Raw genomic sequence first — 24,453 nt, forward strand, 5'->3', positions numbered from 1 at the left:
TTTTGTCATTGCAAAATTTTATTAGTGAGTTCAACAAAAATTTTACCATTCCAAAATTTTAATTCACATTTTCCCACCAAAATCATTATTACTAAACCATGTAACAATTTTTTAGTCAATTAGAATTTGAATTATAACTATTTTATTTAATAAACACATGATATGATTCATTCTAAAATGTGAGAAAAAAACCAACACACACAACACAACTCAGTCTCAAACTAAGAAAAACTATTGAAACAACACGGAGGACTACTTTGAAAGATAAGAGAATTTACATGGCCAAAACTGTAATTATAAAAAATATAAGGACTAAATAATAAGAACACAGGTAGTCTACAAGTTCGTTATCGTCTAATCTTCTCTGATACTAATTTCCCTCCCTTATTCTCCATAACCAAACCTTCGGACAAAAATGGCCATGGCCATTCCCACCATGGCATTCTCACCTTCACCTCCTCACAATCACAGCCTCTATCCACTTCGTAAAACCTCTTCCCCACCTCTGTTTCACTGTACTTCACCACCCACTTTAACCACCTCTCAACCTATTCCCAAATCCCCATTATTGAACAACACCAGAATTCAGTGTGTTAAGGAAGAACGAGCTTCTCGAACTCCTGGTGTCGATCCCAAGGCTGGAGTTTCTCTCTACAAACCTAAATCGTACGATGTTCTCGTCACTGACGCCGCAAAGTCTCTTGCTTTTGCTCTAGAAGATGGAAAGACCCGTTTGGAGATTGATTTCCCGTAAGACATTGAATTTAAGTACTTTTCTCCTTTAACTCGAGAAATTTGCCAAACTAACAATATGAAAATGTTAAATTAGCAAAATAACCAGATTGAATTTACATTGAAATGCGATCATTATTGTTGCTTAGTGTAATTTTTGGTTGCCCTTACGATTTTGCTAAATTTTCTAGGAAGCTATTTTGCTAATAAAAATTACTAAGAATTTTTTCGAAGCCCATTACTTGAATTTGACTCAGAACGGACTTGTACATTATTATTTGATTGGCTTGCACAGACCCTTAATAGATTTTTTTCTTTTTGTTTTTTTTGAATGGGTGGTGACTCAAGGCCCTTGCCAAGCGACATATCTTCGTATAAGGTACTTTGCTCTACTCAGATTTATGGTGACATACTAATACATCAAGTATTTGTTTGTATGATCAAACTGGTTGTTATGTACCTCTCATTGGAGAACTTTAAATATTAGTCATTAGTATAATTTAATTTCTTGATTGTGAGTTTGTTCTTTACTGGGTTTTTAGGAAGGCTCTAATTCACCCCTATCACACTTGACTTGAGGTCAAAAATTTTCAATTTTATTGCTTGATTCAATCTTATCATTGACAGTGATAATGGCTAATTGATGACATGACACTTATCAATCTGAATACATGAGACATGATTTTCTCCAATTCCTAAAATTGTAAAGGGATCTTCAGATGAATTCATTGATGCCAACATTCAATTGGCCTTGGCTCTTGTGAGGAAGCTCCAGGAAAGAAGGGAAACCAGAGCCTGCATTGTAAGCACAGTCTTGTTTTAATTCGTATCGTATCTGTTTAGTTTGCATGTTCCATTTGAAGAGATTTTCCAATTTATTTTTCATTTCAGGTGTTTCCTGATAAACCAGAAAAGCGCAGGGCCTCAGAGTTGTTCAGAACAGCCATAGACTCGGTAACAACATATGTGTCTTCTTTAAACTAATCAATGTGCTTTACTATTGAGACTAAGCATATGATACAGTTCATGTATGGTTGTAAGTTTGTATCATATTTCATGGTCTTAATTTGATAATTTCTTTAGACCTTGTTAAAATGTACTGATGTTTCAGAGTAAAAGAAAACATCTAATATTGAAATCTGTAAAATGCTTTTTTCTGATTTAAGTGTTATATTCTTCTTTCAGATTGATGGTATAACTATAGGTTCCTTGGATGATATTCCTGGTGATGCTGTCAGTTCATTCTTCAGATCGATAAGGAACACACTCGATTTTGATTTTGAAGATGAGAATGAAGGTTGGTTTTGGGATCAAAACATAGTATTCTTCTGTGATTTTATACCATATATCTTACTTCTCTCGTCTCCTATAAACGCAGGTCGTTGGACATCCACCGAGCCTCCTTCTCTTTATATATTTATTAATTGCAGCACGCGTGAACTCGGTACAATAGAGAAGTATGTGGTATGTTTCCACGATTCCATTCCGTTGTGAAAATATTGTTTGGATCTCTGTTTCTTTTCTTTCTCTAATCTAAATATGTGAATGTCTGCAGGAAAAGTTCGCCATGTCAACCCCAACACTTCTATTTAATCTTGAACTCGAGACATTACGGTAAAATCTTTAAAAAGGTCTTGATTGAATGACTCTTATTTCTTTTACTGTTTCAGTATAACAAACTGTTAACTTTGCAGTGCTGACTTGGGTCTTCTGGGATTTCCACCCAAAGATCTGCATTACCGATTTCTTTCTCAATTCATTCCAGTGTTCTACATTCGAATTAGAGAATACTCAAAGGTACATGCGTCTGTCTCTTCCCTTAATCTTATGTCTCAGCTCGGTATTAATATCCATTTGTGTTCTTGATTTCTAAGACAGTAGCAGTGTCCCCTTATATTGTTAACTACAATGGAGCACTGTTTCGCCAATACCCCGGTACATAACTACGAGGAAAATTTAATGCTTTATTTGCATACTATTGTTGTCAGTTCTTTTGAATCTTTTCTTCAATATTGTTCAGGGCCATGGCAAGTAATGCTTAAACAAACCGACAGTTCTTTTGCTTGTGTGGCTGAGAGTACTACACGATTCACTCTAGGCGAAGTAAATATTTGTCTCCAACTCCAATCTGCATTTCCTCTGTTCATTTCTAGATATTCAGAAGCTATTTGGCTTCGTATAACTTAAAAAATATTTTCAGTTTTTAAAAATAGAAAACAAGTTTTAAAAACTAATAAAGTGCGTCTGGCCAAATTTTTCAAAAATAGTTTTTTGAAAAATCGAGTTATAAAAAGCTAGAAAGCAGGAAACATCAAAATGTTGTTTTCTATTTTCAAAATATTTTTTTTTGTTTAACATGTTCATTTAAACCCTGGACCCCGACCTTGACCTGGATCCGGATACAAACACTGAACCTTGGACCTCGGGACTCGGATCTCGGACCTGGCCCTGGACCGACCTTGGGTTGGGTTTGGGGTTCGGGTCTAGGTCAAATTAGGATTCGGGGTCCGAGTCCAAATTTGGAGTCGGGTTTGAGGTGGACTGAGTTCATATCATCTAAAAATATTTTTAAAAAATATTAGCCAAAACACTATTAAATTTTTAAAAACACAATTTTGAAAACTGAAGCAGCCTCTTACTTTTCACATGTTTGGACTAATCTTTTACTGTGTTTTGTAGACAAAAGAAGAATTATTGAGAGTCTTAGGACTACAAGAGGAACAAGGCAGCTCACTCGAGTTTCTTCGTAGAGGCTACAAGGTTTCTCTCTTTATATAGAGTTTTCCCCTTTGAATATCTTTCACAATTTCAATTTCAGAGAGATTTATGGGAGTGAGAAACATGTAACTGAGATCCACTAATTAGATGTAAAACATATTTTTCTTTTTCAGAGTGCTACTTGGTGGGAAGAAGATGTTGAGTTAGAAGCTTCTTCGGAATGGCGTAGTTGAGCAGGATCAACAACCAAAGATATCGAAAATGCGTCTGTGTATTCCTATGAATCTGTGACAACCATACTGGTAATTTTACAAGATATATCAACACTTTGAAATATAGTTAATTCTTTTATGGTTTGAAAGGAGAGATGCTGTAATCCTTAAAATCTTAACTCTATTGGGAAGAGCCATATGATTTGTAAATTCATTTGTTTATTTTGGTTTTTCTCTCTCAAGGTAAATTCATTGGAAGTAATTATAAGCTTTGAGTTTAAGATGCTTAAATTCAGTTGATTGTTACGTTGGAATGTTCTTGCAAAAAAAAAAAAAAATGGAATGTATTAGGATGATAAGAAAGATAATATAGTATATATACTAAAATCAGAAAGAACAAAATAAATTGGGGATGGGTTAATAATTTGTTTTATTTTCTTGTTAAATGTAAGAGTGGTAAAACGTGTTATTGTTTTATGTTCGTGTTATATTATGTGACTCGCTTTTATATTTGTGTTAGGCGTATCAATCTATTTTTTAACTCGTGTTTAATTTTTTAAATCTAAATCTGACTCGTAAAAAATCATGTTGTGTTCGTGTTGACTCACTTTAATCCATTTTACTATTATTGAAACTAGGAATGTCAGTCGGGCCGGGCCGGGCCCGGCCCGCCACAAACCCGGCCCGGCCCGACATCACTTAGGCCCGGCCCGGCCCGGCCCGAATCATTTTTTTGCCTGACGGGTCAAGCCCGACCCGAGACAATCGGGCCGGGTTAGGCCCGACCCCTTTTTTTTTTTTTTTTTTTTTTTTTTTTTTTAAGAATACTTATTATTTTGTTTTGTTTCATTTGGGTATTTAATTTTGGTGGTGGTTGAGACAATTCATTATAGACACATTTTTTATATATTATGTTATTTTAGAGAGAGAAAATTTGATGAGAAAGTAGATAATGCATCAAAACTCACCATTGATTATTATTATTATTTGCCCTCTTTTTTTTTATTTTCTTTCTAAAAATTATTATTATTATTAGGAAGTGGTTAGTTATAACTATTATACTATTACAATATGACATGCCTTATTAAAAGGGATTTCTTTTTTTTTTTGGTTTTGTCTTGTTTTGAGTCATGGGTAATGGGAGAACTATTATATTGTTTGATTATGTTTTAAAATCAATATTATAATAATTATGTAAGTCAATTTATTTTTAATGAAGAGAATTATAAGGGTGTGATGGTAATTTTTTTTTTTTAATTTTACTTTAATAATAGATAAGGTTGGAAACTAAGGTTTTTAATGAATAATTGAATTTTTGTTATAATGAATAAATGAGTGATTCAATTATGCATAATAGAGGAAAGCTTGAGATTGTACTTTTGTTACTAGCAGTTGTAAACTACATATATAACATTAAAAATCATTTTTATAAAGTTAGGTTGGTGGCTTGAATATGTTCTTAGAATATAGTATCTGTATAGTGTATTTACACATGCTTTGGATCATTGGATGGGTGAATAGACTAAAAATCATTGGAATCTCTGGGACAGACAACATTGTAATTATTAATAGTTTGGTTTGAGCGCATGGGTGCAAACAATCAGAAATATAAAGACAAATTTTAAAAAATAAAACCTTACCACTATAGATAAATAATAAAACTAAGAGGAACCCTCCAATAAAAAACTCAAAAACCGGTCATCAATTTCAATGCGTTTAAATGTTTAGATAATATATTAATTGGGCAAAAACGACAAGTAGAAAAAAAAATACCTGCAATAAGGAGTGAGAGGTTTAGAGAGTTCAGATGCGACAACAGAGTCCACAATTAGAATTTGAGATTTTTTTTAGGGATTTAGGTTTTTTTTTAATATTTAAAACCGGGCCGGGCCGGGCCCGACCCGAAATAATATATACCGGGCCGGGCCGGGCCGGGCCGGGCCAGAAGCCCGAGAAGAGCCCGAATAATTCGGGCCACAGTCGGCCCGTCGGGCCGAGGGCCCGGCCCGGCCCGCGAAAATAGCCCAGATTGACATTCCTAATTGAAACTGTAATTGCAGAGAAAAATGATAAATTTAGTTTTGTTAGAAATCGTATATACATCTATGTTGTATATATAGTTTGTTATATAATAAAAATTAATTTTTTAAAATATTTTAATTTCATTTTAAAGAAATTAAATTTAAATTTTTTTAACTTAATATTAAATCACTAAGTATATTTTTTTACATAATTATATTATTATTAATATTTTTTCTTTTATTTTAAAAAAATTGTATTAAACGTGTCAATTCGTGTTAAGCAAGTTGTGTTGTGTGTGTTTGACTCTTTTTTATTTTGTGTCCAGTAGTATTGATTCGATTTTGATCCGCGTCTAATTTTTCTGATCCTAACCTGTAAAATTTGTGTCGTGTTCGTGTTGAAACTTGTTTTGTCACTCCTAGTTGGATGTATGTTGCAACTTGAAATATACCACTCTTATACGGCCTACCAAATGAGTCATTTGATTTTTGTTGTAGGCTTTGTCTGTTTATGTTTTTTCATATGAAATTTGCGAATTAATTGCGTTTTGCTCATTTGTTCAGAAAATAATATATGTACACTATTTAGGAAATTTGTATAGTAGACTTTCTAAATGGTCCTTCTGGTAGATCCTTACATGTTTTGACATCTATGAGAGTTTTATAGTTTAATTTTTTTTTTTAATGAACGCATATGTTGTAGTTATTAAGTCTATTTGTAAATTTTTAATAAGTTCTGAATAGTTTACAGTATCGAAAATAAAGTTTAAACAGTTATTTACTACGCATATAAGAAACATCTTCGCGAGTGCAACAAAATGTGTAAATTTTATTTTCGATATTGTAAACTACTCAAAAAATTTTATAAATTCACAAATAGTCCTAAATAACTATAATAATATATATAAAAAAATTAGACTAAAAAATTATTTTGTATGACGAAATAGATAGAAGGTTTGCCAAAATATTTTATTTGGGTAAATAATAGCATAAATAATTAAAATTTTAAGTTTGTAAGTGACATAATCCAATAATTTTTTTAATAGTATAAATACCCAATATTTATAAAATTACAATTCTCTTTTATTTTCGTTGATAGAGTTATTGAATAGCCTTTGTATTGATAAGTTCTTTCAAGTAGGGTCAATTGTGATGACTTTGTTGCATCTTTGAATCTCAACCCATTAGAATCTAAGATAAAAAAAACCATTAGAATCATATACATACGTGTTATTATTTTATTTATTTTTGAATAATGAAGAAATAATTAAAATAAATAAATAAAATGTACAAAACAAATGGACCAAATATATCTAAACAAGTTTTTAATCTACTCTGAATACATTTGCAACTAATTCATGAGATGACATATACTAGAAATACTTCAAAAAAAATTAAATAGCAAACTTGAAAAAACAAAAATAGTATAATAATTGGAGAAAATATTCAACGCTAAATAAGTAAAGCTTTAAAAGAAAATAGAGACCAAGATGTATCCACAAATTCACAAATTTTTCCTCCAACTCCAATATTAGCAAACTGCAGATGAATAATTTGAAAAATACACAAAATAAAATAAAGAGATTTTTATACCATATACTTTAATTTCACACTTTTCTTTTATTGTGAGACGAAAATATTAAAAAGAATTGTATTTTTTTTTCAAAAATATTGTGTACTGTGTTAAGTTTCTTCTGTTGTTCCACTTTTAATGTTGTTTTTAGTTAATTTACTATTATTTTTAATTGTTCTATTTACTATTTTATGATTATTTTATAAAAAAATAGTATTTTTTTAAAAAAATTCATGATAATATTTTTTTTAGAAATTAATTCAAATTCTAGTAATTCTTTTTTTTTTTTAAATTTCTCTAAAATAAATAGTGGTAACCACGTGTAAATTATTGACATTGTACATAAACAAATTGAATCCCAAATCCCTAAAGTCTGAGATCTCGACTCCATCTCTTCTTAGTCCTTCTCCGTTGAGTCACCGCCTTTCCTTCCCTTCAACCATCATCAGCTCCTTCCTTCTCAGCCGAAAAGGGTACATTCTCTCTCTCTCTCTCTGTAAATGTTATCTACCCAATTCGAGTACTGAGGAGAATTTTGTGCTTTTACTCATCTCTAAGTTTTTATCACTTATTCTACATTTACTCATCCAATCGACTAATTGAGGCTGCAATTTCTGGTTTGCATCTGAAAATTTTGAGTATTTTGATTGCTCAGTAGTGATTTTATACATATTTGCTGTGTATTGATCATTAAGTGGCCACCAGGTGTTTGTAATAATGTTCAAATGAAAATATAATTGTTTTTTTGGGAAAAAAAAATATATAATTGTTTTTCTATCGACATGATGATTTGTTTATTCAAATTAGACTTTGGGTTTCTTTTGTTTTGATAAGCATAATCTCAGCTAAACTGACTATCTATGATGCCTTAGTTAGTTTCAAAGTTTTGTTAATTCAATTTTAATCGTTGTTAGAGATTCATTTCTACTAATTGAAATAAAGATTAACTCTTGCAAATGCTTCTTACTGAATACCCTTTGTATTGATAAGTTCTTTCAAGTAGGGTTAATTATTCTGTTTAATTTGTTGAGTAAGTATGAGTTTGATCTTCCTATTTGAATTTTGAAGAATTGGGACTGAGTTAATTTTGGGTAATTTTTGACTTGCAAGCAGAATCATTAGTAATAATAATAAAAAAACATAGGTGAAAGTATAAACAATAATTTTACTAAACTAAACGTGAACTCCTTCCTCTCTATATGTATGTATACTTTAAAAAGGAGGTGTTATAAAAAAGAATTTAATACTAAAAGAAAATAGGAAATTTTTATTCACGAAACAAACTATTATTTAAAAGGAAACAGTATTTGGTGAGTCTCCAATCCAAACTTGTGATTTGTATTGCCTCATAAACTAAGAAGTAGCATGAGGAATAAACTGATGGGAGGAAAACGAAGGGTTATACTTTGGAGGACTGCATTACTGGCCATGATTTAGGAAGTATGTATTGAAAGGAATAGCAGAATATTTGAAGAAATTGAAAGCTCATCGGAGGATCTATGGGAGAGAATCAGATTCTGGACAGTCACATGGGTCTTTAGAACCAAACATTTTGAGAATTTATCATTCCTAGACCTGTGTAGGGAGTGGAAAACGCTGATGTACTAGGTTCTAATATTTTGAGACGATGGCCTCTTTCTTTTTCAAAAAGAAAAATTCAACTTTATTAAATTTTCATGTTGGTCTTTTTGAAATGTCTTTCTTTTCTTACTGGGATTCTATTAACTGATGTTACTTACTGCGCAAGTTACTGTTTTAAACCAATTCAACTGTGATTTACTAATTAAACCATTTTTGTTTCCTTGTGTTGCAGTAAAGTGAATTTGATTTTTTATTTTTATTTATTGTTTCAGTTAACTCTGCTGCTTTTGAGTTTTAATTATAAGTTGCTGATTGGACACTATAAAGAATGGAGTCAAATAAAACTCATCCCGAAAAGCAATCATCTGTTGCAAAACCGCCTGTTCCTTCTTGTCGGAAGAAGAAAAGCGAGGAAGCGTCGTTCTTGGAAGATGTTAAGGATCACATTGATGAGTTCATCAATGCTTCTATGGATGAGCATAAAACATGCTTTAAGAAGACCATACAAAAGGTTTACTCCCCCCACCATAGTGTTTCTATGTTTGTTTATTGATTATGTGATCTGTGTTCATAATTTCTTGAGTAGATTGGCACAATATGAGACTGGATTTTATTTGATTTTGATGCCAAATGCTTTTACTAACCTAATTTGTTATTTGCACTCATTTTCAGATGTTTGGAATGTCGAAAATTGTTGCTGAAAGGACTGCTGAAGCTGAAGGAGTTGAAAGTTCTCTGCCCCTTAAAACAACAGTAGGAAACTAAGGTGTTTCTTTAGGTGTGTTCAAATTGGATGACTTTTTTTCACTGTTTTAACTTTTTATTGCTATGTTCAATGTTCATAATTTCAAATAAATTTACTGTTGCTTTTTTATAAGTGATATAGTTGGGCCAATTTTTGCACAGATGTAAAATTAAATCTAGGAATAATTACATCATTGAACCATTTTTTGTTATTAATTACAGTAATAAGACACACAATTATATTTACATCTATTAACTTGATTCAATGCCTCAATTTAAAAATATTAGTAAGCTATTATTTTTTAATTTATTTAACAATAATGTAGCTATAATTATGGGATCTTTGTTAGTTATATTAATTTAGAGATAATTATATTCTAAACGGTATTCCACAATATTATAATCTTTTTAGTTGCTAAATCTTCGCACTTATCCGAATAAATTTTAATTTTTTTTTTGTACTAATTTGATCCAATAATTAAATAATTGTATTTTAATTCTGGTCGTGTTTTCAGTAAGGAGATATCCTTAATTTGTTGCAGACTATTATTCTAGTTAATTGGTATTAGTGAAATTGCATAATTTCTTAAAAGGAATAAAAAAAAATTAATAATTATTTTTAAAAGTAATCATCTAATCCAATTATTTAAGCATCAAATCCAAATCATTATAATTTTTATATTGAGTTTCCTCGTAGATGCTACAAGGTTTTTCAGAGAGATTTGAGTGAGAAAACATATAACAAATGATTTGTATATGTTTGTATTATAATATTTAAAAAGAATCTCAATTGGGAATCTTGGTTTCAAACTTTAGACCCGATCCCAGACCCCAACTCATACCTGGATCCGGACCTGATCTTGGATCCAGACTTGAACCCCAACCCCATACGTGGATCCCAAATCCAATCTCTGAACCCTGAATTTGGATCTCGAACTCAATTCCGAATTCGAACCCTGGCTTGCTCCTCAACAGGGGTCAGAGTTAGAGTCAAGTTTATAGTAAAGATAATATAATTTTACACATACTATTAATACAGATCAATATCAAACATAATATTGTATTAAATAATATTAATATAATTAATACAATATTATATAATACAATATAATACAAGGTACCGAACCAGCTCTTATAAGCTTAATTTTAATAATGATGATTAATTACTAGAAACTATAAACAAGTATTTACATGAGTTAATTAGGTTCAGACTAAATGGTTTTTTACAACAAGACAAAGAACATTCCACTGCAGTTATTGTAGGCAATATATCTTATAGTCTATACACTAACTCCCCATCAATTTCTATTTCTCTACCACATAATTTACGTATAACATATAGAAACAAAGTATTAACTGGGGGATCATATATTATAAGTAGTTTTGATGAACAAAAATAGACTGTTGCTGTTCTTTTTATGGTATTCGTTTATGCCACTTAGGGCTTGATTGGTTTGAGATTTGAAAATAATTTTATGTTTTTGAAAATTTAAAAGGTGGGGTCCACGTAAAAATAGTTGATTGGTATGGTGTTTTCAAAAACTAAATTTGAATATGACTTTGAGTTTTAAACTTAAAAATGAAAACAACAATTTTATGTTTTCTATGTTTTCAAATCATTAAATCTAAAAACTCTTCAAATACTCTCTTACTTTTTTATTTTGAGATTCCCAACCAATCACAAATCCAACTTTTTAAAACTCAAAAACACAAAATTACACTACAACCAATCATATTTTTAGAAAAAAAATTTCACATACAAAATTCAAATTTTTGTTTCCAAAACACTCTTTTAGAAAACATAATTTTTAAATCTCAAACCAATTAATTATTAAGAGTTTGAATTATATTCAATTCTTTGTATGTTATTATTATTGTTTGATCAATTCGTTTGTTCAATCAACTTTCCCTGAAAGAATTACTATGCTGACATGTTTTTTTTTTCAATTAATATATATGTATAATTGTATATAAAATTTCTTAAACCGTCTAAATTAAATAATTTGTTCAAATCAAATTGAAAAAAATCAACAAAATTATAAATCACTTAATCTGTTAATTGGATGAGTTAAAAAATAGGTTCAACCCACCCAATTAATTTAAGCAATCCAAAATTTTTTTAAAAATTATATTTTGTTTTTTTTTAATCTAAAAAAAATTATATTTTATTATTATAATATCTATATATATAATAAAAAATTTATGTAGTACTCCTTAAATAGTTATTTTGGTAGATTCTTATATATTACATACGTTGTAGTTATTTAAGATCACTTGTAAATTTTTAGAATATTTAAATAGTTTATAGTGCCAGAAATAAAATTTAAATTGTACTTACCACACATATAAGAAAAACTATCGTACGTGCAACAAAATATATAAATTTTATTTTTAACATTGTAAACTACTTGAATTTTCTAAAAATTTACAAATAGTCTTAAATAACTATAATGTATGCGATCATAAAAAAATAAGACTAAAAAACTCATTTGTATACAAAAATAGATAAGGATCTATCGAAACACCTTATTTATAGGTGCATGGTAGACTTCTATATAATATAACTATATACGGACATATAAAAAAAATTTAAAAATTAAAAAAAAAAAACTAAAATCGTAAGTCTAATTCCAGTTATAATATATAATTTTTAGAATCAATTTAATATAATAATTTAATTAGTATATATATTATGACATATATATTTTTTTTAATTGTTAAAATTTTATTAGACTAATCTTTAATTTTTATATTAATGTTTACCAGTGATAATAACATAAACCGCTTAAAATGCACTGCACCACACTGTAATTTTACAGTCTTTCGCGATTTCAAGATCTTAAGTGGCGTTTGGTTGGAGGTAATGAAATGGAATAAAATGGAAAAGAAATAATTTTCATTTCATTTCTTTGTTTGGTTGCAGTTTAAAGTATTGAAATGACATTCCAATAGAACGCTCTTTCCACCATTTTACTGGAATGACTATTCCATTTTTAGAAAAAAAAAAATGACCATTCTAATGTAACAAGAAAAAAAATTTAATGATTTTTTTATTAATTTTTTTTTATGCATTTTAAATTTTATTCCATTCCCATTCCTATTATTACATTTTCATTCCTCCCAACCAAACGCCTCCTAGAGTGTGGTTAAAGTTTAAGAAATTACAATAACTATATACAACTTGGTTTAAAAAAAGCTTAATTAGCGATTTTTCCCCCGAAATTTTGACATGTACTAAATCATACCCCTTTAATTTTTTTTACCATTAAAAATTTTCCCTGAACTATTAAGATTGTTAAATTTAAAGATTGTTATCTAATTTTGTAAAAAAATTCTAACATGGATGAAAGTTCAAGGGACATGATTTAATACATATAAAAGTTTGAGGGGCATGATTTGGTAGATATCAAAGTCTCGGGAGCATGATTTAATACCTGAAATAGTAAAATTGAATGAAATTAGACAAAAGTCCTTAAATTTAACAATCTCAATAGTTGAAGGGGAATTTTGAACGGCCAAAAAAGTTCAAGAGCATGAGTTGGTATATGTTAAAGTTGGGGAGAAAAATTTCTAATTAGTCTTAAAAAAAAAAAATAACCTAAACCCACAACTGCGAACACTCCCTATTTGCAATCCTGAAAGTCTTTTCCCTAAAAAAATAAAAAAATAAAAATAAAAAAAAACAACCCTAAAAAAACTCACTCAATTCTCTTCTCTCTCCTTGTAGCGCATCCCTTTCCTTCTCGACTCCATCTCTTCTTAGAATCTCAGTCCATCAAAGGGTACATTTTCTCTCTTTCTGTAAATGTTATCTACCCAATTCGAGTACTGAGGAGAATTTTGTGGTAATAGGGTTAAGGGTGTGCCTGTCTGTCGTCGTTCCTCCACCCACTTCTCCGGTCGCTTTTACCCATCATCACTTATTCTGCATTTACTCATGCAATCGACTAACCGAGGCTGAAATTTTTGGTTTGCATCTGAAAATTTTGAGTATTTTCATTTATTAGTAGTGATTTTAAACATATTTGCTGTGTATTGATCATTAAGTGGCCACCAAGTGTTTGTAATAATGTTCAAATGAAAATATAATTGTTTTTCTGTCTACATGATGATTTGTTTATTCCAATTAGACTTTGGGTTTCTTTTGTTTTGATAAGCATAATCTCAGTTAAACTGACTGACTATCTATGATGCCTTAGTTAGTTTCAAAGTCTTGTTAATTCAATTTAATCGTTGTTAGAGATTCATTTCTACTAATTGAAGTAAAGATTAACTCTTGCAAATGCTTTGTATTTATAAGTTCTTTCAAGTTGGGTTAATTATTTTGTTTAATTTGTTTAGGAAGTATGAGTTTGATCTTCCTATTTGAATTTTGAAGAATTGAGACTGAGTTAATTTTGGGTACTTTTTGACTTGCAAGCAGAATCATTAGCAAGGATTTAGTATTTGCTTCTGTTTCAGCAATTTGAGTACTCCTCCAAGGTCCAAACAGGTATTTAATTTTGATTTTCCTTATTTTTGTGTTGTTTAATTATATGATTGTCAATAAACTTTAATTTTTGTCAATGTAATCTGCTTACTGATAGAATGATTAATTTGAATAACCATGTTATTGTGCATATAATTATTTCCTCATCATGACAATTAAGAGTTTGTTGTATAACTTTTACTCTGTTTTTACTTTTTTTGGCTTTTACTAAAACAAGTTAGACTTTTGACACTTGGGAGAAAATGTATCTATTCTATAAATTCAGATAAACATAATCTGTTAGGAATTCAGTATCATTGATTCACTCTAATCTTTTCTGCTCCTTTTTTTTACCAATATGAATTCAAACATTTTATGTGTATATTTATAAAGGCTTTGTTGTCCATCAAGAGAAGGACCATAATTGAGCTGAATTTATAAAAAAAAAAATTAAAAGTTTGGTTGGTTTACACATTTTTTTTCTTTATTTGGGTGGATTGCACTTAGACTTTTGCAACCCGTTCTTTACATTGGGTTGGAAAATATGTAGTAAAAACTAACCACAATGACTGATGTACAACCCTAATGTATATATGTTAAGGACCTCTCTGTTTTATTCCACAGATAAGAGATTAATAGTCATCATAGCATAAAAAAGATACTAGCAACTTCTGCATGAGTTTACTCGCATAGCTGATTTTGAAATTAGACAGTAATCTATTTCTTTGATTTATTTTGTGACTGCAATCCTTCTCATTTCAGATATTAAGTGGTGTTTCAAATGTTTGGCAAACTTATTAGATTTGTTTTAATTATTTTAGTAACAATTTTAAAATGTCACTAAAATCATTTATAATATAAAAAGTAACATATAAAAATTTATTAGTGACATTCGAAATGTTATAAAAGCTATAAATGTTACTAAAAGTCACTAAATATGACATTTTTCAGTATTTAATTTTCAGTGTTACTAAAAGTTAATTTTGGTGTAGTGACGTACAGTCCTATCCATGACCAGCAGAGCTAGAAACTTCCGCCGTCGTGCTGGAGACGATGAAGAAGACGACTCTAACAACAACAACAACAACAATGGACCGTCAACAACTGCAAAAACTTCTACTACTACTACAACCACCAATTCCAAGTCTTCTTCGAAACCCTCCTCGATCTCCACTTCCATGGCAGTCACCAAGGCCAAGAAGCCCACTAATCAAGCTCCGAAGCTCCTCAGCTTTGCTGATGATGAAGAGAATGAAATCCCTTCTCGCCCATCTTCGAAACCCTCCAATAAGAACAAGCCCTCTTCTCGTAATAATAAGCTCTCCTCCTCACACAAGATGACCACACTTAAAGACCGTTTGGGTCATTCTTCTTCTGCTTCTCCTTCTATGACTTCCAATGTCCAACCCCAAGCGGGTACTTACACAAAAGAAGCTCTCCGTGAACTCCAGAAGAATACTCGAATGCTTGTCAGCTCTCGACCCTCTTCAGAATCGAAACCCTCGTCTGAACCCATCATTGTGTTAAAGGGCTTGGTCAAGCCTACCAGTTCCTTATCGGAGAAGGAGAAAGAAGCGGATGCATTGGACTCGGATGATGATCGGGGTGAAGAGAAAGGGGCTAGTTTATTTAGGAAGGACAAAGACGATGCTGAGGCTCGATTGGCTTCAATGGGGATTGGGAAAGGTAAGGATAAAGATTCATTGATTCCTGATCAAGCAACTATAAATGCTATTCGGGCGAAGAGGGAACGAATGCGACAGTCAAGAGCAGCGGCGCCAGACTTTATTTCCTTGGATGGCGGGAGCAACCACGGCGCAGCGGAGGGTTTGAGCGATGAGGAGCCGGAGAATTTAAGCCGCATTGCATTGGTCGGGGAGAAGGTGGATGGACCAAAGAAGGGTGTTTTTGATGTGGATGATGGAGCAACGGATTTGGGGTTGAGGAAGGAGATTTCAGAGGACGACGAAGATGACGAGGAGGAAAAGATTTGGGAGGAAGAACAGTTTAGGAAAGGGTTAGGGAAGAGGATTGATGATGGAGTTAGTAGAGTTGGCAGTAATGTTCCTGTGGTTCAAAGTGTGCCCCAACAGAAGTTTACCTACCCAACAATGTCCCAAACTATACCATCTAGTACTAGCATAGGTGGGTCACTTGGAGCATCACAAGGTTCGGGCATGATGTCGATATCTCAGCAAGCTGATATTGCCAGGAAAGCTTTGCTAGATAACGTGAGGAGACTAAAGGTACTAAAAATTGTTACTTTAGGCCAAAGTGAATTTCATACTCAAGCATGCCATTTTGTTTTAGAGTTAGAACTTATGAGGGATGGATTATTGGATTTATTATATCTTGAATATTTGCCGTGTAATGGTTTTCATGTGCAGATTCTTTCTTTTTGTTCCGTGTTGTGTTAATTGTTGTCTTATGGGACAGCATTGAAAGTATTTTAGTATTGTTTCTATTAGACAGCATTGATAACCAAGTTGAATTGTGGGGCATGTTTAATTGTTCAAGAAAATTTGGACACTCAACTCTGTCAAACCAAGAAAAAGATGTTAAAGAAAATTATGCAGTATCAATGATGAGAAAACATTAAAAAAAAAAAAAACTAGAACAATATGGAAGCGAGGTTAGAAAGCTGTTTGCATTTTCAGTTGAGATTGGACAACTTCGTAAATACAAAAACGGTTGCTAAGATCAAATTATATTCTTTACTTAGATTAATATTTGTAGCATGGCTCTTGCTTTTTTCTGCGACTTTAGTTAATCGAACAATCTTTGGCAAGAGTTGCAAGACACCCAGGAGGGATTGCTGAAATGGTCTGTTGTGTGGTTTGCTCCCACAAGCTCCAATATTCATCCCTCTTGACCACCCATGTAGTTCACTAGTTCTTAAATATTGTAGAACCGTACATGCATCTTTTGTATATTGCATATGACTCTATAATGGAATTCACTTTTCCCTTTTGGTTAGGTGGGGTTCTTGTTTCAAACAAATAAAAAATAGAACTTCGGCAAGACATGCTTGTAGTCTTATGTGCTTTTATCATGGAAATGGAGTAAACTTATTTTGTTTTTCTCTGCTCAGGAAACTCATGGCAGAACTGTGCTGTCATTGAATAAGGCTGATGAAAATTTATCTGCTTCACTATTGAATATCACTGCCCTTGAGAAATCTCTGTCTGCTGCTGATGAGAAGTACAAATACATGCAAAGACTTCGAAATTTTGTTTCTCTTATATGTGACTTTCTTCAGGTGAGAATTTAAATTTGGAAGAGTAATTATCAAGGCTTTCTTATCTATCCATTCTCCCTCCCTTTCACTTTCACTTTCAGTTTTCCTTCTTGTTGACTTAATATAACACAAACAAGCATATGAGTAGTTACTTTCTCAAATCAGTTGAGGGTTTTACAAATATATATGTTTTTTACTTTGTAATCTGAGGTAGGTTTTGAAGGAAGACTGATTTATGGAAGTTTCCCATTTATTTATTTAAGTGCATTATTTTGGTCATTTATTCAAGTCCAAGAGTCTCACTTTGACGTCTTCTGATCGCTTGATTCATTAACAAAAAATACATTCACTTTCATTTTGACTGGCAGCCCTTTGCAGCAGAAATATCTTTTTGTTAGTGCTTTAATTGTTCTCATTGCTATTTATACTTCCTTTTTTTTTTTCACATAATCGTGCCTTAAGATGCTATTGTCAAGATCCTTTTTTCTTTCCTAGTCAATATTTCATATTATTTAGGATGTCTGTGGTGTGTTGGTCTTCAATGACCCGTACTTAATGGTTTGCTTTAACACTTTACAGCATAAAGCACCCTATATTGAGGAACTTGAAGAGCAAATGCAGAAGCTCCATGAAAATCGGGCATCGGCTATAGTCGAAAGAAGAGTTGCAGATAACGAGGATGAAATGACAGGGGTGGAGGCAGAGGTTAATGCAGCAATGTCTGTTCTTAGCCAAAAAGGTGGCAGTGCTGACATAGTTGCAGCAGCCAAGATTGCTGCACAAGCTGCGTCTTCTGCTTTAAGTGAGCAAGCAAATCTACCAGTGAAATTAGATGAATATGGCAGAGATGTGAACCTGCAGAAACGTATGGAGATGAAAGGGAGGGCTGAGGCTCGCCGACGCAGAAAAGCTCGGTTTGATTCTAAGAGGTTATCGACAATGGATGTGGATGTCCCCTATCAAAGAATTGAAGGAGAATCGAGCACAGATGAGAGTGACAGTGAGAGTACAGCGTACAAGTCACAATTTGAAACATTGCTCCATACTGCTGATCAAATTTTTAGTGATGCATCTGAAGAATATTCCCAACTTTCAGTAGTTAAAGAAAGGCTTGAAGAGTGGAAGAGAGATTACTTATCCACGTACAGAGATTCTTATATGTCATTAAGTGTTCCTTCTATATTTTCTCCCTACGTGAGGCTGGAACTGTTGAAGTGGGATCCACTCCACGAGAAAACAGATTTCTTAAATATGAAGTGGTATGTTACTTTACCTAATTGTTTATCTATTACAAATGCCTTTCTAGCTTGGTTTCCTTGTATCATTTGGTATTACTAATAACCTGCATGCTTTTAATTCTTTAAATGTGCTGAGTTTGTTTTCTCCTTATTCAGGCATTCATTATTAATGGATTATGGTTTGCCAGAAGATGGGAGTGGTTTCACACATGATGATGCTGATGCTAACCTTGTTCCTGAACTGGTGGAAAAGGTTGCCCTCCCTATTTTGCATCATGAAATTGTTTATTGCTGGGATATGCTTAGTACACAAGAGACAAAGAACGCAGTTGCGGCCACAAGCTTGGTAACAGATTATGTGCCAGCTTCTAGTGATGCTCTCGCTGATTTATTAGTTGCTATTAGAACTCGTCTAGCTGATGCTGTTGACAATCTTACGGTAATACATTCTTAAACGCATGCTTAAATATGCAGCCACATAAATTTTCATGTGTCCTTTATTTTTTTTGGAACAAATGTTTCCTTGTAAAAAAAAAAGGAACAATGCATTGAGACAAGTATTGTTCACATTCTTTATGTTTTGCATATTTGTTTATGTGTTTGCTTTCCTATCGTGTAGTTGATAAAGTTTTAAGTTTTTTTGAAAGGAAAGATAAATTGTTTTGTTTATTATTTTCACCTTATAGGTCCCAACATGGAGTCCACACGTTATGCAAGCTGTGCCTAATGCTGCAAAAGTTGCAGCATATCGATTTGGCATGTCTGTCCGTTTGATGAAAAACATTTGCTTGTGGAAAGAAATCTTAGCACTGCCAGTTTTGGAAAAGCTTGCTCTTGATGAGCTTTTGTGCGGAAAAGTTCTACCTCATGTTCGAAGTATTGCAGCAAACGTTCATGATGCAATTACGAGAACTGAAAGGGTAGTTGCTTCGTTATTTGGGGTATGGGCAGGTCCAAGCGTCACCAGTTGGGATCACAGGTAAGAAGGCTGTGAAATTTTGTAGTTCATTCTTACCTATTTCAAATTACACTAAACCAAAATGCAGTAAACAGTTCAAATATGATATTAATCTCTTTTAAAATAAATGTGCAGACGCAAGTTGCAACCCTTGGTGGATTATGTTCTACAACTCGGAAAAACTCTCGAGAAGAAACGTGCCTCGGGTGTAAGCGAGAGTGACACTAACGGACTTGCACGCCGGATAAAGAAGATGCTGGTTGAGCTTAATGAGTATGACAGTGCTAGGGATATAGCTAGGAACTTCCATCTTAAAGAGGCCTTGTAATTTGTAAACAAGCATAAGAAGAAGCTAAAGAGGAAACAGCTCGAGAGTTTGAAAAAGTGGAAATGACATTGCACACATAATGAAAAATTATATTTGTCTGTGGAGGACCGCACTATTGGCCATATTGCGGGCTGTTTGGAACGAGAGAAATAGTAGAATCTTCGAAAGAATTGAGAGTCCGGCGGAAGACATTTGTGAGAGTCAGATTTTGGACAGTCACATCGGTCTTTAGAACGAAACATTTTGAGAATTTCTCCTTCCTAGAGTTGTGTAGGGAGTGGAGTCTGTTGATGTGACTAAATTTTTGTGTATCAAGGTATTCCTCCGCCCCAAGTGAGGTTTAAGACAAGTGACATCTTACATTATTATATAATTATTACATAAATTACTCTTTTCAACAGTCTTGAGTCATTTTCAGTGATGTACAACATTTAATTCTATATAGTAAACAAAAAACAATTAATCAGCATCACAAGCAGAAAAGTCAGGTTCAGGGGGTTTCTGCAGATTCACTAAACCCCGGTTACTTTCACTGCGAAGCCTTCGACCACGAAGCGCGTTTGCTGCAAAGCGAGAAGCAAGGATGGTGGCACGAAGCCTAGAAGAACTGTTACTTCTGTTACCTAAAGTCCTTTCATCGTCTTCTTCGCTATAGCCATACTCTTCTTCTTCCTCCTCTTTACGCCTTCTTTCAGCCATTTTTCTCCTGGCATAGCGTCGCCATGCAGCTTGAATAAAGATAGCAGCCCAAGTTCTCCACTGCTGCGAGTAGAAACGGAAGGTATGCTGAACCTGTCTGCTATGAAGACGCCTAAACTGAGTAGCAACAAACTTCAACTCCTCTGCTTCCAAGGCGAAAGCCTCTACTTCAGTCATGGCATTTACTGTTCTAGTAGATGAAGGTAAATTGGAACCAGCTTTTGGATCCAGTGCCCATGTTAGAAGCTCTTCTCCACAAAAATCCCCTTCTTTCAATAAACCTCTGTTGAAAAATCCACTCCTGCCACCATCTGTAGTCACACTTTCTAAACGACCCCTTATAATGAATAGCATCTCATTAACTGGGTCACCTTCTCTGACTACATAGGTACTTTCTGTGTATAAACTTGGCTTCAGACGCTCACAAATGGCATCAAGCAGCCTCTCATCCATGTTGGCAAAAAGAGGAACCTGCATATTCCATGAAATAAAGGAGTTTGAGTCATTTTCGGGTTGACACGACTAACTTATTTATTAAACTGAGTCATTTAAATAGATGGGGCCAGATCAACTCGTTTATAAATGGGATGGGAATGGGTTTGAGTTTTCGACACGTTTAATAGATGGGTCGGGTTTGGTTTTGACATTTGCTTATAATACTTAACTCTCAACACGACACGAACACAAATTGCCACCCTTATACTTACCCTTCTAACTAAGTTCAAACAAAGGTGTCGTTTGATGTCCCTCCTGAGATCTTTAGGTAGACTCTGAACAATGCTTTCTTCATCTACACCTCTTGTCTCCAACCATTTGTACTGATTATATCTCCTAACTTTTTCCCTGAGCTCTTGTGGTAGCAGGCGATGATGCATCCACTGCTCGGAATCACGCCTTTTGATCCTCATCTCTTCGAGCCGAATTGTGATGGATTGAAGGTAAGTCTGTGAAAATTGCCAAAAACTTTTCAAAAACTGATCTTCATAGTAAAACAGCTACAATTGACTTGTTGTAACTAAAGAAAACTTTACCTGTATATTTCCAATTAGAAGAGCAAAAAGGATGAGCCCTGCTATACCTATTCCTATGGAGAACAAAACCTCTAAAGGGTAGGTACTTGTTTGAAGCCCTTGACCAAGTGTACTGCACAATATCAAATACAATATTAGCATTAAACCCTATTTAGGATTTTTGTCACCGAACTATAACTTATGCATTATTGTGTCTTTTAAATTTTAAACCCGTTTAAAATGGTCCTCGAAATACACAGTGTTGTAAACTAGTCATTCTTTCAAGTTTTGTTACCGGTCAAATATGGCAAACAAAACGATAACATGACTGTTTAGATAATTGTCATATCAACGCTACGATGCACTTGTGTAACTAATTTGATATCACTTTATGAATAGTTCGGATACTATTTTCAATGAAAAATTCAGGAGATATAGTAATACATAGGTCGGGAGAAAAATCTTAAATGGCCTTGCATAAATGCTACTCAAACCTGTCTTTTTTAAGTACTGTAAAGAAGAAAAGAAAGGTAATGCACCTCAAGTTTTGCATTCCCCACCATAAACAATAGCAGAACTTTGAGAAAAAGTTCCTCGATTCAACAATGCCAGAAGCTATAGCTTGAGTGTAGATTCCATACTTGAATTGTGATGGTGAATCAGGAGCAACAGAACAATGAGTGTTAAGAACCTGTTCACTGATGCCTTGCCAATCACTGTAACCCTCCATGTGTTTGTTCCCACAGTACAGAAAATCTATCTTACATTTTCCACTGCGGTGACAAGCTTCCCTCCAACACGTGTCGTTTCGTTCTACAGCTAGTAAGTACCAGATAGCCCCAGTTACCTGTGAAATGGCTACAGATTTTAGCAGGGCCGAACCTAAGCTAAGGCGGGTATAGTGTTATAAAAATGCTTACTTGACCAGAGAGCATAAACCAGAGCAAGTAATAAGCAGCACCAGCCCAAGCACTTTCAGCAAAAGCACCAGCTGTTTTTTTAAGGTCTGAAGTTAACGGTATTAACCGAAAAAATCTTGGTAAGAGCTGTAAACAGACAATGCATAACAACATTTGTTTGGTTGTCAAAACATCTGAGCCTTTTGATCTCTGAAGAAACTTCCAAACTACAATCTGCAATAGCATTAAACTTACTTAGTAATCATTTACATCAAAAGGGGTTTGAGTATCTTATTGATCAAATTTCGGGTGGTTTTTTGTTGTGTCCAAACCTGTGGAAAGGGAAGCACAGAGAGGAAATCAACAATGAAATAACGTTGTAAATATCTCATAGCTATCTGATGAGGATCAATGACAAGTTCACCTCTTCCAAAAACTCGAGATGATGGGGCAATAAAAGCTGTCCTGAACTGAAGAGCCATTCGAATAAGGAAGAAAATGTCTACAACAGTTCGAAGAGTTGTGGTTGTAACAGCTAATTTTGTATCCATTCCAAGACAAAATGATTTATGGTTGAAAACAGGAAGGTAGAAAAAGAAAGGATCAATAGAAACTGCTAAGATACAAGATATAACAAAGAGTCTATTCCATAACAAGAGGGATTTATCTTGAGGATCAAATATAGTTTTATCAGAAACTTTAAGATCTTCTGGGAAAACTGCTCTTGTTACTCCACTTCTTAATGATCTACCAAATGTTAAAAGTCCATCTGAACCTTTCTTCACTCCATACCTAAATGATTTCGATGCATTTTTCTTTGATCGACCGGTGAAGGGTAATGGTAATCCGTCGAGATTGAATTTACAACGCTTCATTTCGGTGGCACTGGGAGCTGTCACTGACAATGTAGACTCTAGCTCATCCAACCTACAAATGTTTTCAATCACATTATCATTAGAATTAGTCTCACGAAAAAATACCATATATAAGATAAATGAGCTACTCTTTTCTTCTCTTCTCGTGGCCAATTGATTTTGAAATAGAACAATCTACCTTAACAAATTCTAAGAACAAAGAGTGAAACTTGATTATGTTACCTTACAAATTTTTGTCTTTGGCCACCAATGTACTGAGACTTGTATCCACAATCAAACATTTTTGATTTGGTTACATAGGTACCACACCAGATTTCCAAGGATTAAGAATCAAACTTTTTTTCTTTTTAATTTTTTCCAATTTAAATCACCTACTAACAAGAAACAAAGATCAAAATCAATACCCTCTTTATTTCAATCTATGATCTTTCTTTTTTATAAATAAAGATTGCTAATTGTGATTAATCAATTATCAACATCCCACATAATACTTTTTGCCTAAAGAAATTTCAATCTGAATAAATAAATGAAATTTGAACATAATCACAAATAAATAAAATCAGATAATAAGAATTTCTTACGTTGCCACCACCTTTTACGTGGTTCCAAATATTGGTGTTGAAATCTCAGAACCGTAAATCTATATATTTATTTGAATTTATATATATATGTATATTTGAAATGATAATTATTATCAATGAATGTTCATTGTTAAAAAAAGAAAAAAAAAATGATAAAATAAGAAAGCAGGTAGCTCGATTTCTAGGTTGAAAGAGAAAAGGAAAATAAAAAGTTAATAATGTTTGATCTGCAAAAATTAAGAAAGGAGAAGAAGAGAGAGATTTTGCATGTAATTGGGAAGGTTTGTTTTGGAAGAGATAGTTTTACCGTTATAACCGTTAAAAGACAAAAACATATAATTATATAACTACATTATTTTTATTTTATTTATTTAAGTGTCCTTCTTTTGAGTCTTTTTTGGCACACGTGTCTTTTGAGTACATCCTTAATTTTTATATTATTATTTAAGGACAAAACTTAACTTTTCACACCAAATAGTAATACCATTTCAAATAAAATTAAATAATAATTAATTTCCATCTCAAAAAATAGTAATAATAAATTTCAGTCTCAAAATTTTTAAAGTGGTTGCTGCTGC

At 32.8% G+C, this 24,453-nt stretch overlaps 4 protein-coding genes across 6 annotated transcripts; 3 read left to right on the top strand and 1 right to left on the bottom strand.

The window, feature by feature from the left end:
• The first annotated feature begins 312 nt into the window (after positions 1-312).
• LOC115707938 (protein LPA3) lies at positions 313-3,953 on the top strand. The gene is made up of 12 exons (XM_030636044.2): positions 313-750; positions 1,081-1,111; positions 1,442-1,534; positions 1,624-1,686; positions 1,918-2,029; positions 2,111-2,196; positions 2,288-2,346; positions 2,427-2,529; positions 2,607-2,667; positions 2,753-2,835; positions 3,412-3,492; positions 3,624-3,953. Exons 1-12 carry the CDS (start codon positions 416-418, stop codon positions 3,681-3,683), a joined length of 1,167 nt encoding a protein of 388 aa, XP_030491904.2. The 5' UTR covers positions 313-415; the 3' UTR covers positions 3,684-3,953.
• A 3,625-nt stretch (positions 3,954-7,578) lies between these two features.
• LOC115707939 (uncharacterized) lies at positions 7,579-9,797 on the top strand. 2 transcript variants are annotated; one of them, XM_030636045.2, is made up of 3 exons: positions 7,579-7,729; positions 9,110-9,348; positions 9,510-9,797. In XM_030636045.2, exons 2-3 carry the CDS (start codon positions 9,166-9,168, stop codon positions 9,600-9,602), a joined length of 276 nt encoding a protein of 91 aa, XP_030491905.2. In that variant the 5' UTR covers positions 7,579-7,729; positions 9,110-9,165; the 3' UTR covers positions 9,603-9,797. The 2 variants fall into 2 exon arrangements, with proteins under 2 accessions (XP_030491905.2, XP_030491906.2); XM_030636046.2 differs by having other exon boundaries at positions 7,589-7,873.
• Positions 9,798-13,204: 3,407 nt separating this feature from the next.
• Positions 13,205-20,184, top strand: LOC115707940 (transcriptional repressor ILP1). Of its 2 annotated transcripts, XM_030636050.2 has the most exons (9): positions 13,229-13,363; positions 13,434-13,550; positions 14,005-14,073; positions 15,042-16,295; positions 17,141-17,308; positions 17,867-18,546; positions 18,682-18,964; positions 19,212-19,504; positions 19,619-20,184. In XM_030636050.2, exons 4-9 carry the CDS (start codon positions 15,060-15,062, stop codon positions 19,809-19,811), a joined length of 2,853 nt encoding a protein of 950 aa, XP_030491910.2. In that variant the 5' UTR covers positions 13,229-13,363; positions 13,434-13,550; positions 14,005-14,073; positions 15,042-15,059; the 3' UTR covers positions 19,812-20,184. The 2 variants fall into 2 exon arrangements, with proteins under 2 accessions (XP_030491911.2, XP_030491910.2); XM_030636051.2 differs by lacking the exon at positions 13,434-13,550 and having other exon boundaries at positions 13,205-13,363.
• Positions 19,616-24,099, bottom strand: LOC115707953 (putative cyclic nucleotide-gated ion channel 7). Its single transcript, XM_061118430.1, has 8 exons — positions 23,876-24,099; positions 23,517-23,668; positions 22,752-23,346; positions 22,441-22,653; positions 22,060-22,367; positions 21,542-21,653; positions 21,218-21,454; positions 19,616-20,981 (listed from the first exon to the last, which is right to left on the bottom strand). The coding sequence occupies exons 2-8, from the start codon at positions 23,573-23,575 to the stop codon at positions 20,271-20,273; spliced, it is 2,235 nt and encodes a 744-aa protein (XP_060974413.1). The 5' UTR covers positions 23,576-23,668; positions 23,876-24,099; the 3' UTR covers positions 19,616-20,270.
• Positions 24,100-24,453: the final 354 nt, after the last annotated feature.

Source organism: Cannabis sativa, chromosome 1, assembly GCF_029168945.1.
Source record: "Cannabis sativa cultivar Pink pepper isolate KNU-18-1 chromosome 1, ASM2916894v1, whole genome shotgun sequence".
NCBI classification, from domain to species: Eukaryota; Viridiplantae; Streptophyta; class Magnoliopsida; order Rosales; family Cannabaceae; genus Cannabis; species Cannabis sativa.

Coding starts and splice junctions, on each gene's coding strand:
- LOC115707940 (XM_030636051.2), top strand. CDS start 15,060: ATGACCAGCAGAGCTAGAAACTTCCGCCGTCGTGCTGGAGACGATGAA. Junction 18,547..18,681: donor GATTTCTTAAATATGAAGTG/GTATGTTACTTT, acceptor CTCCTTATTCAG/GCATTCATTATTAATGGATT. Junction 19,505..19,618: donor GTCACCAGTTGGGATCACAG/GTAAGAAGGCTG, acceptor ATAAATGTGCAG/ACGCAAGTTGCAACCCTTGG.
- LOC115707953 (XM_061118430.1), bottom strand. CDS start 23,575: ATGTTTGATTGTGGATACAAGTCTCAGTACATTGGTGGCCAAAGACAA. Junction 23,347..23,516: donor CAAAGACAAAAATTTGTAAG/GTAACATAATCA, acceptor AAACATTTGTAG/GTTGGATGAGCTAGAGTCTA. Junction 22,368..22,440: donor GGTTTATGCTCTCTGGTCAA/GTAAGCATTTTT, acceptor GCCATTTCACAG/GTAACTGGGGCTATCTGGTA.
- LOC115707939 (XM_030636045.2), top strand. CDS start 9,166: ATGGAGTCAAATAAAACTCATCCCGAAAAGCAATCATCTGTTGCAAAA. Junction 9,349..9,509: donor TTAAGAAGACCATACAAAAG/GTTTACTCCCCC, acceptor ACTCATTTTCAG/ATGTTTGGAATGTCGAAAAT.
- LOC115707938 (XM_030636044.2), top strand. CDS start 416: ATGGCCATGGCCATTCCCACCATGGCATTCTCACCTTCACCTCCTCAC. Junction 1,687..1,917: donor TCAGAACAGCCATAGACTCG/GTAACAACATAT, acceptor TTCTTCTTTCAG/ATTGATGGTATAACTATAGG. Junction 2,530..2,606: donor GAATTAGAGAATACTCAAAG/GTACATGCGTCT, acceptor TTGATTTCTAAG/ACAGTAGCAGTGTCCCCTTA.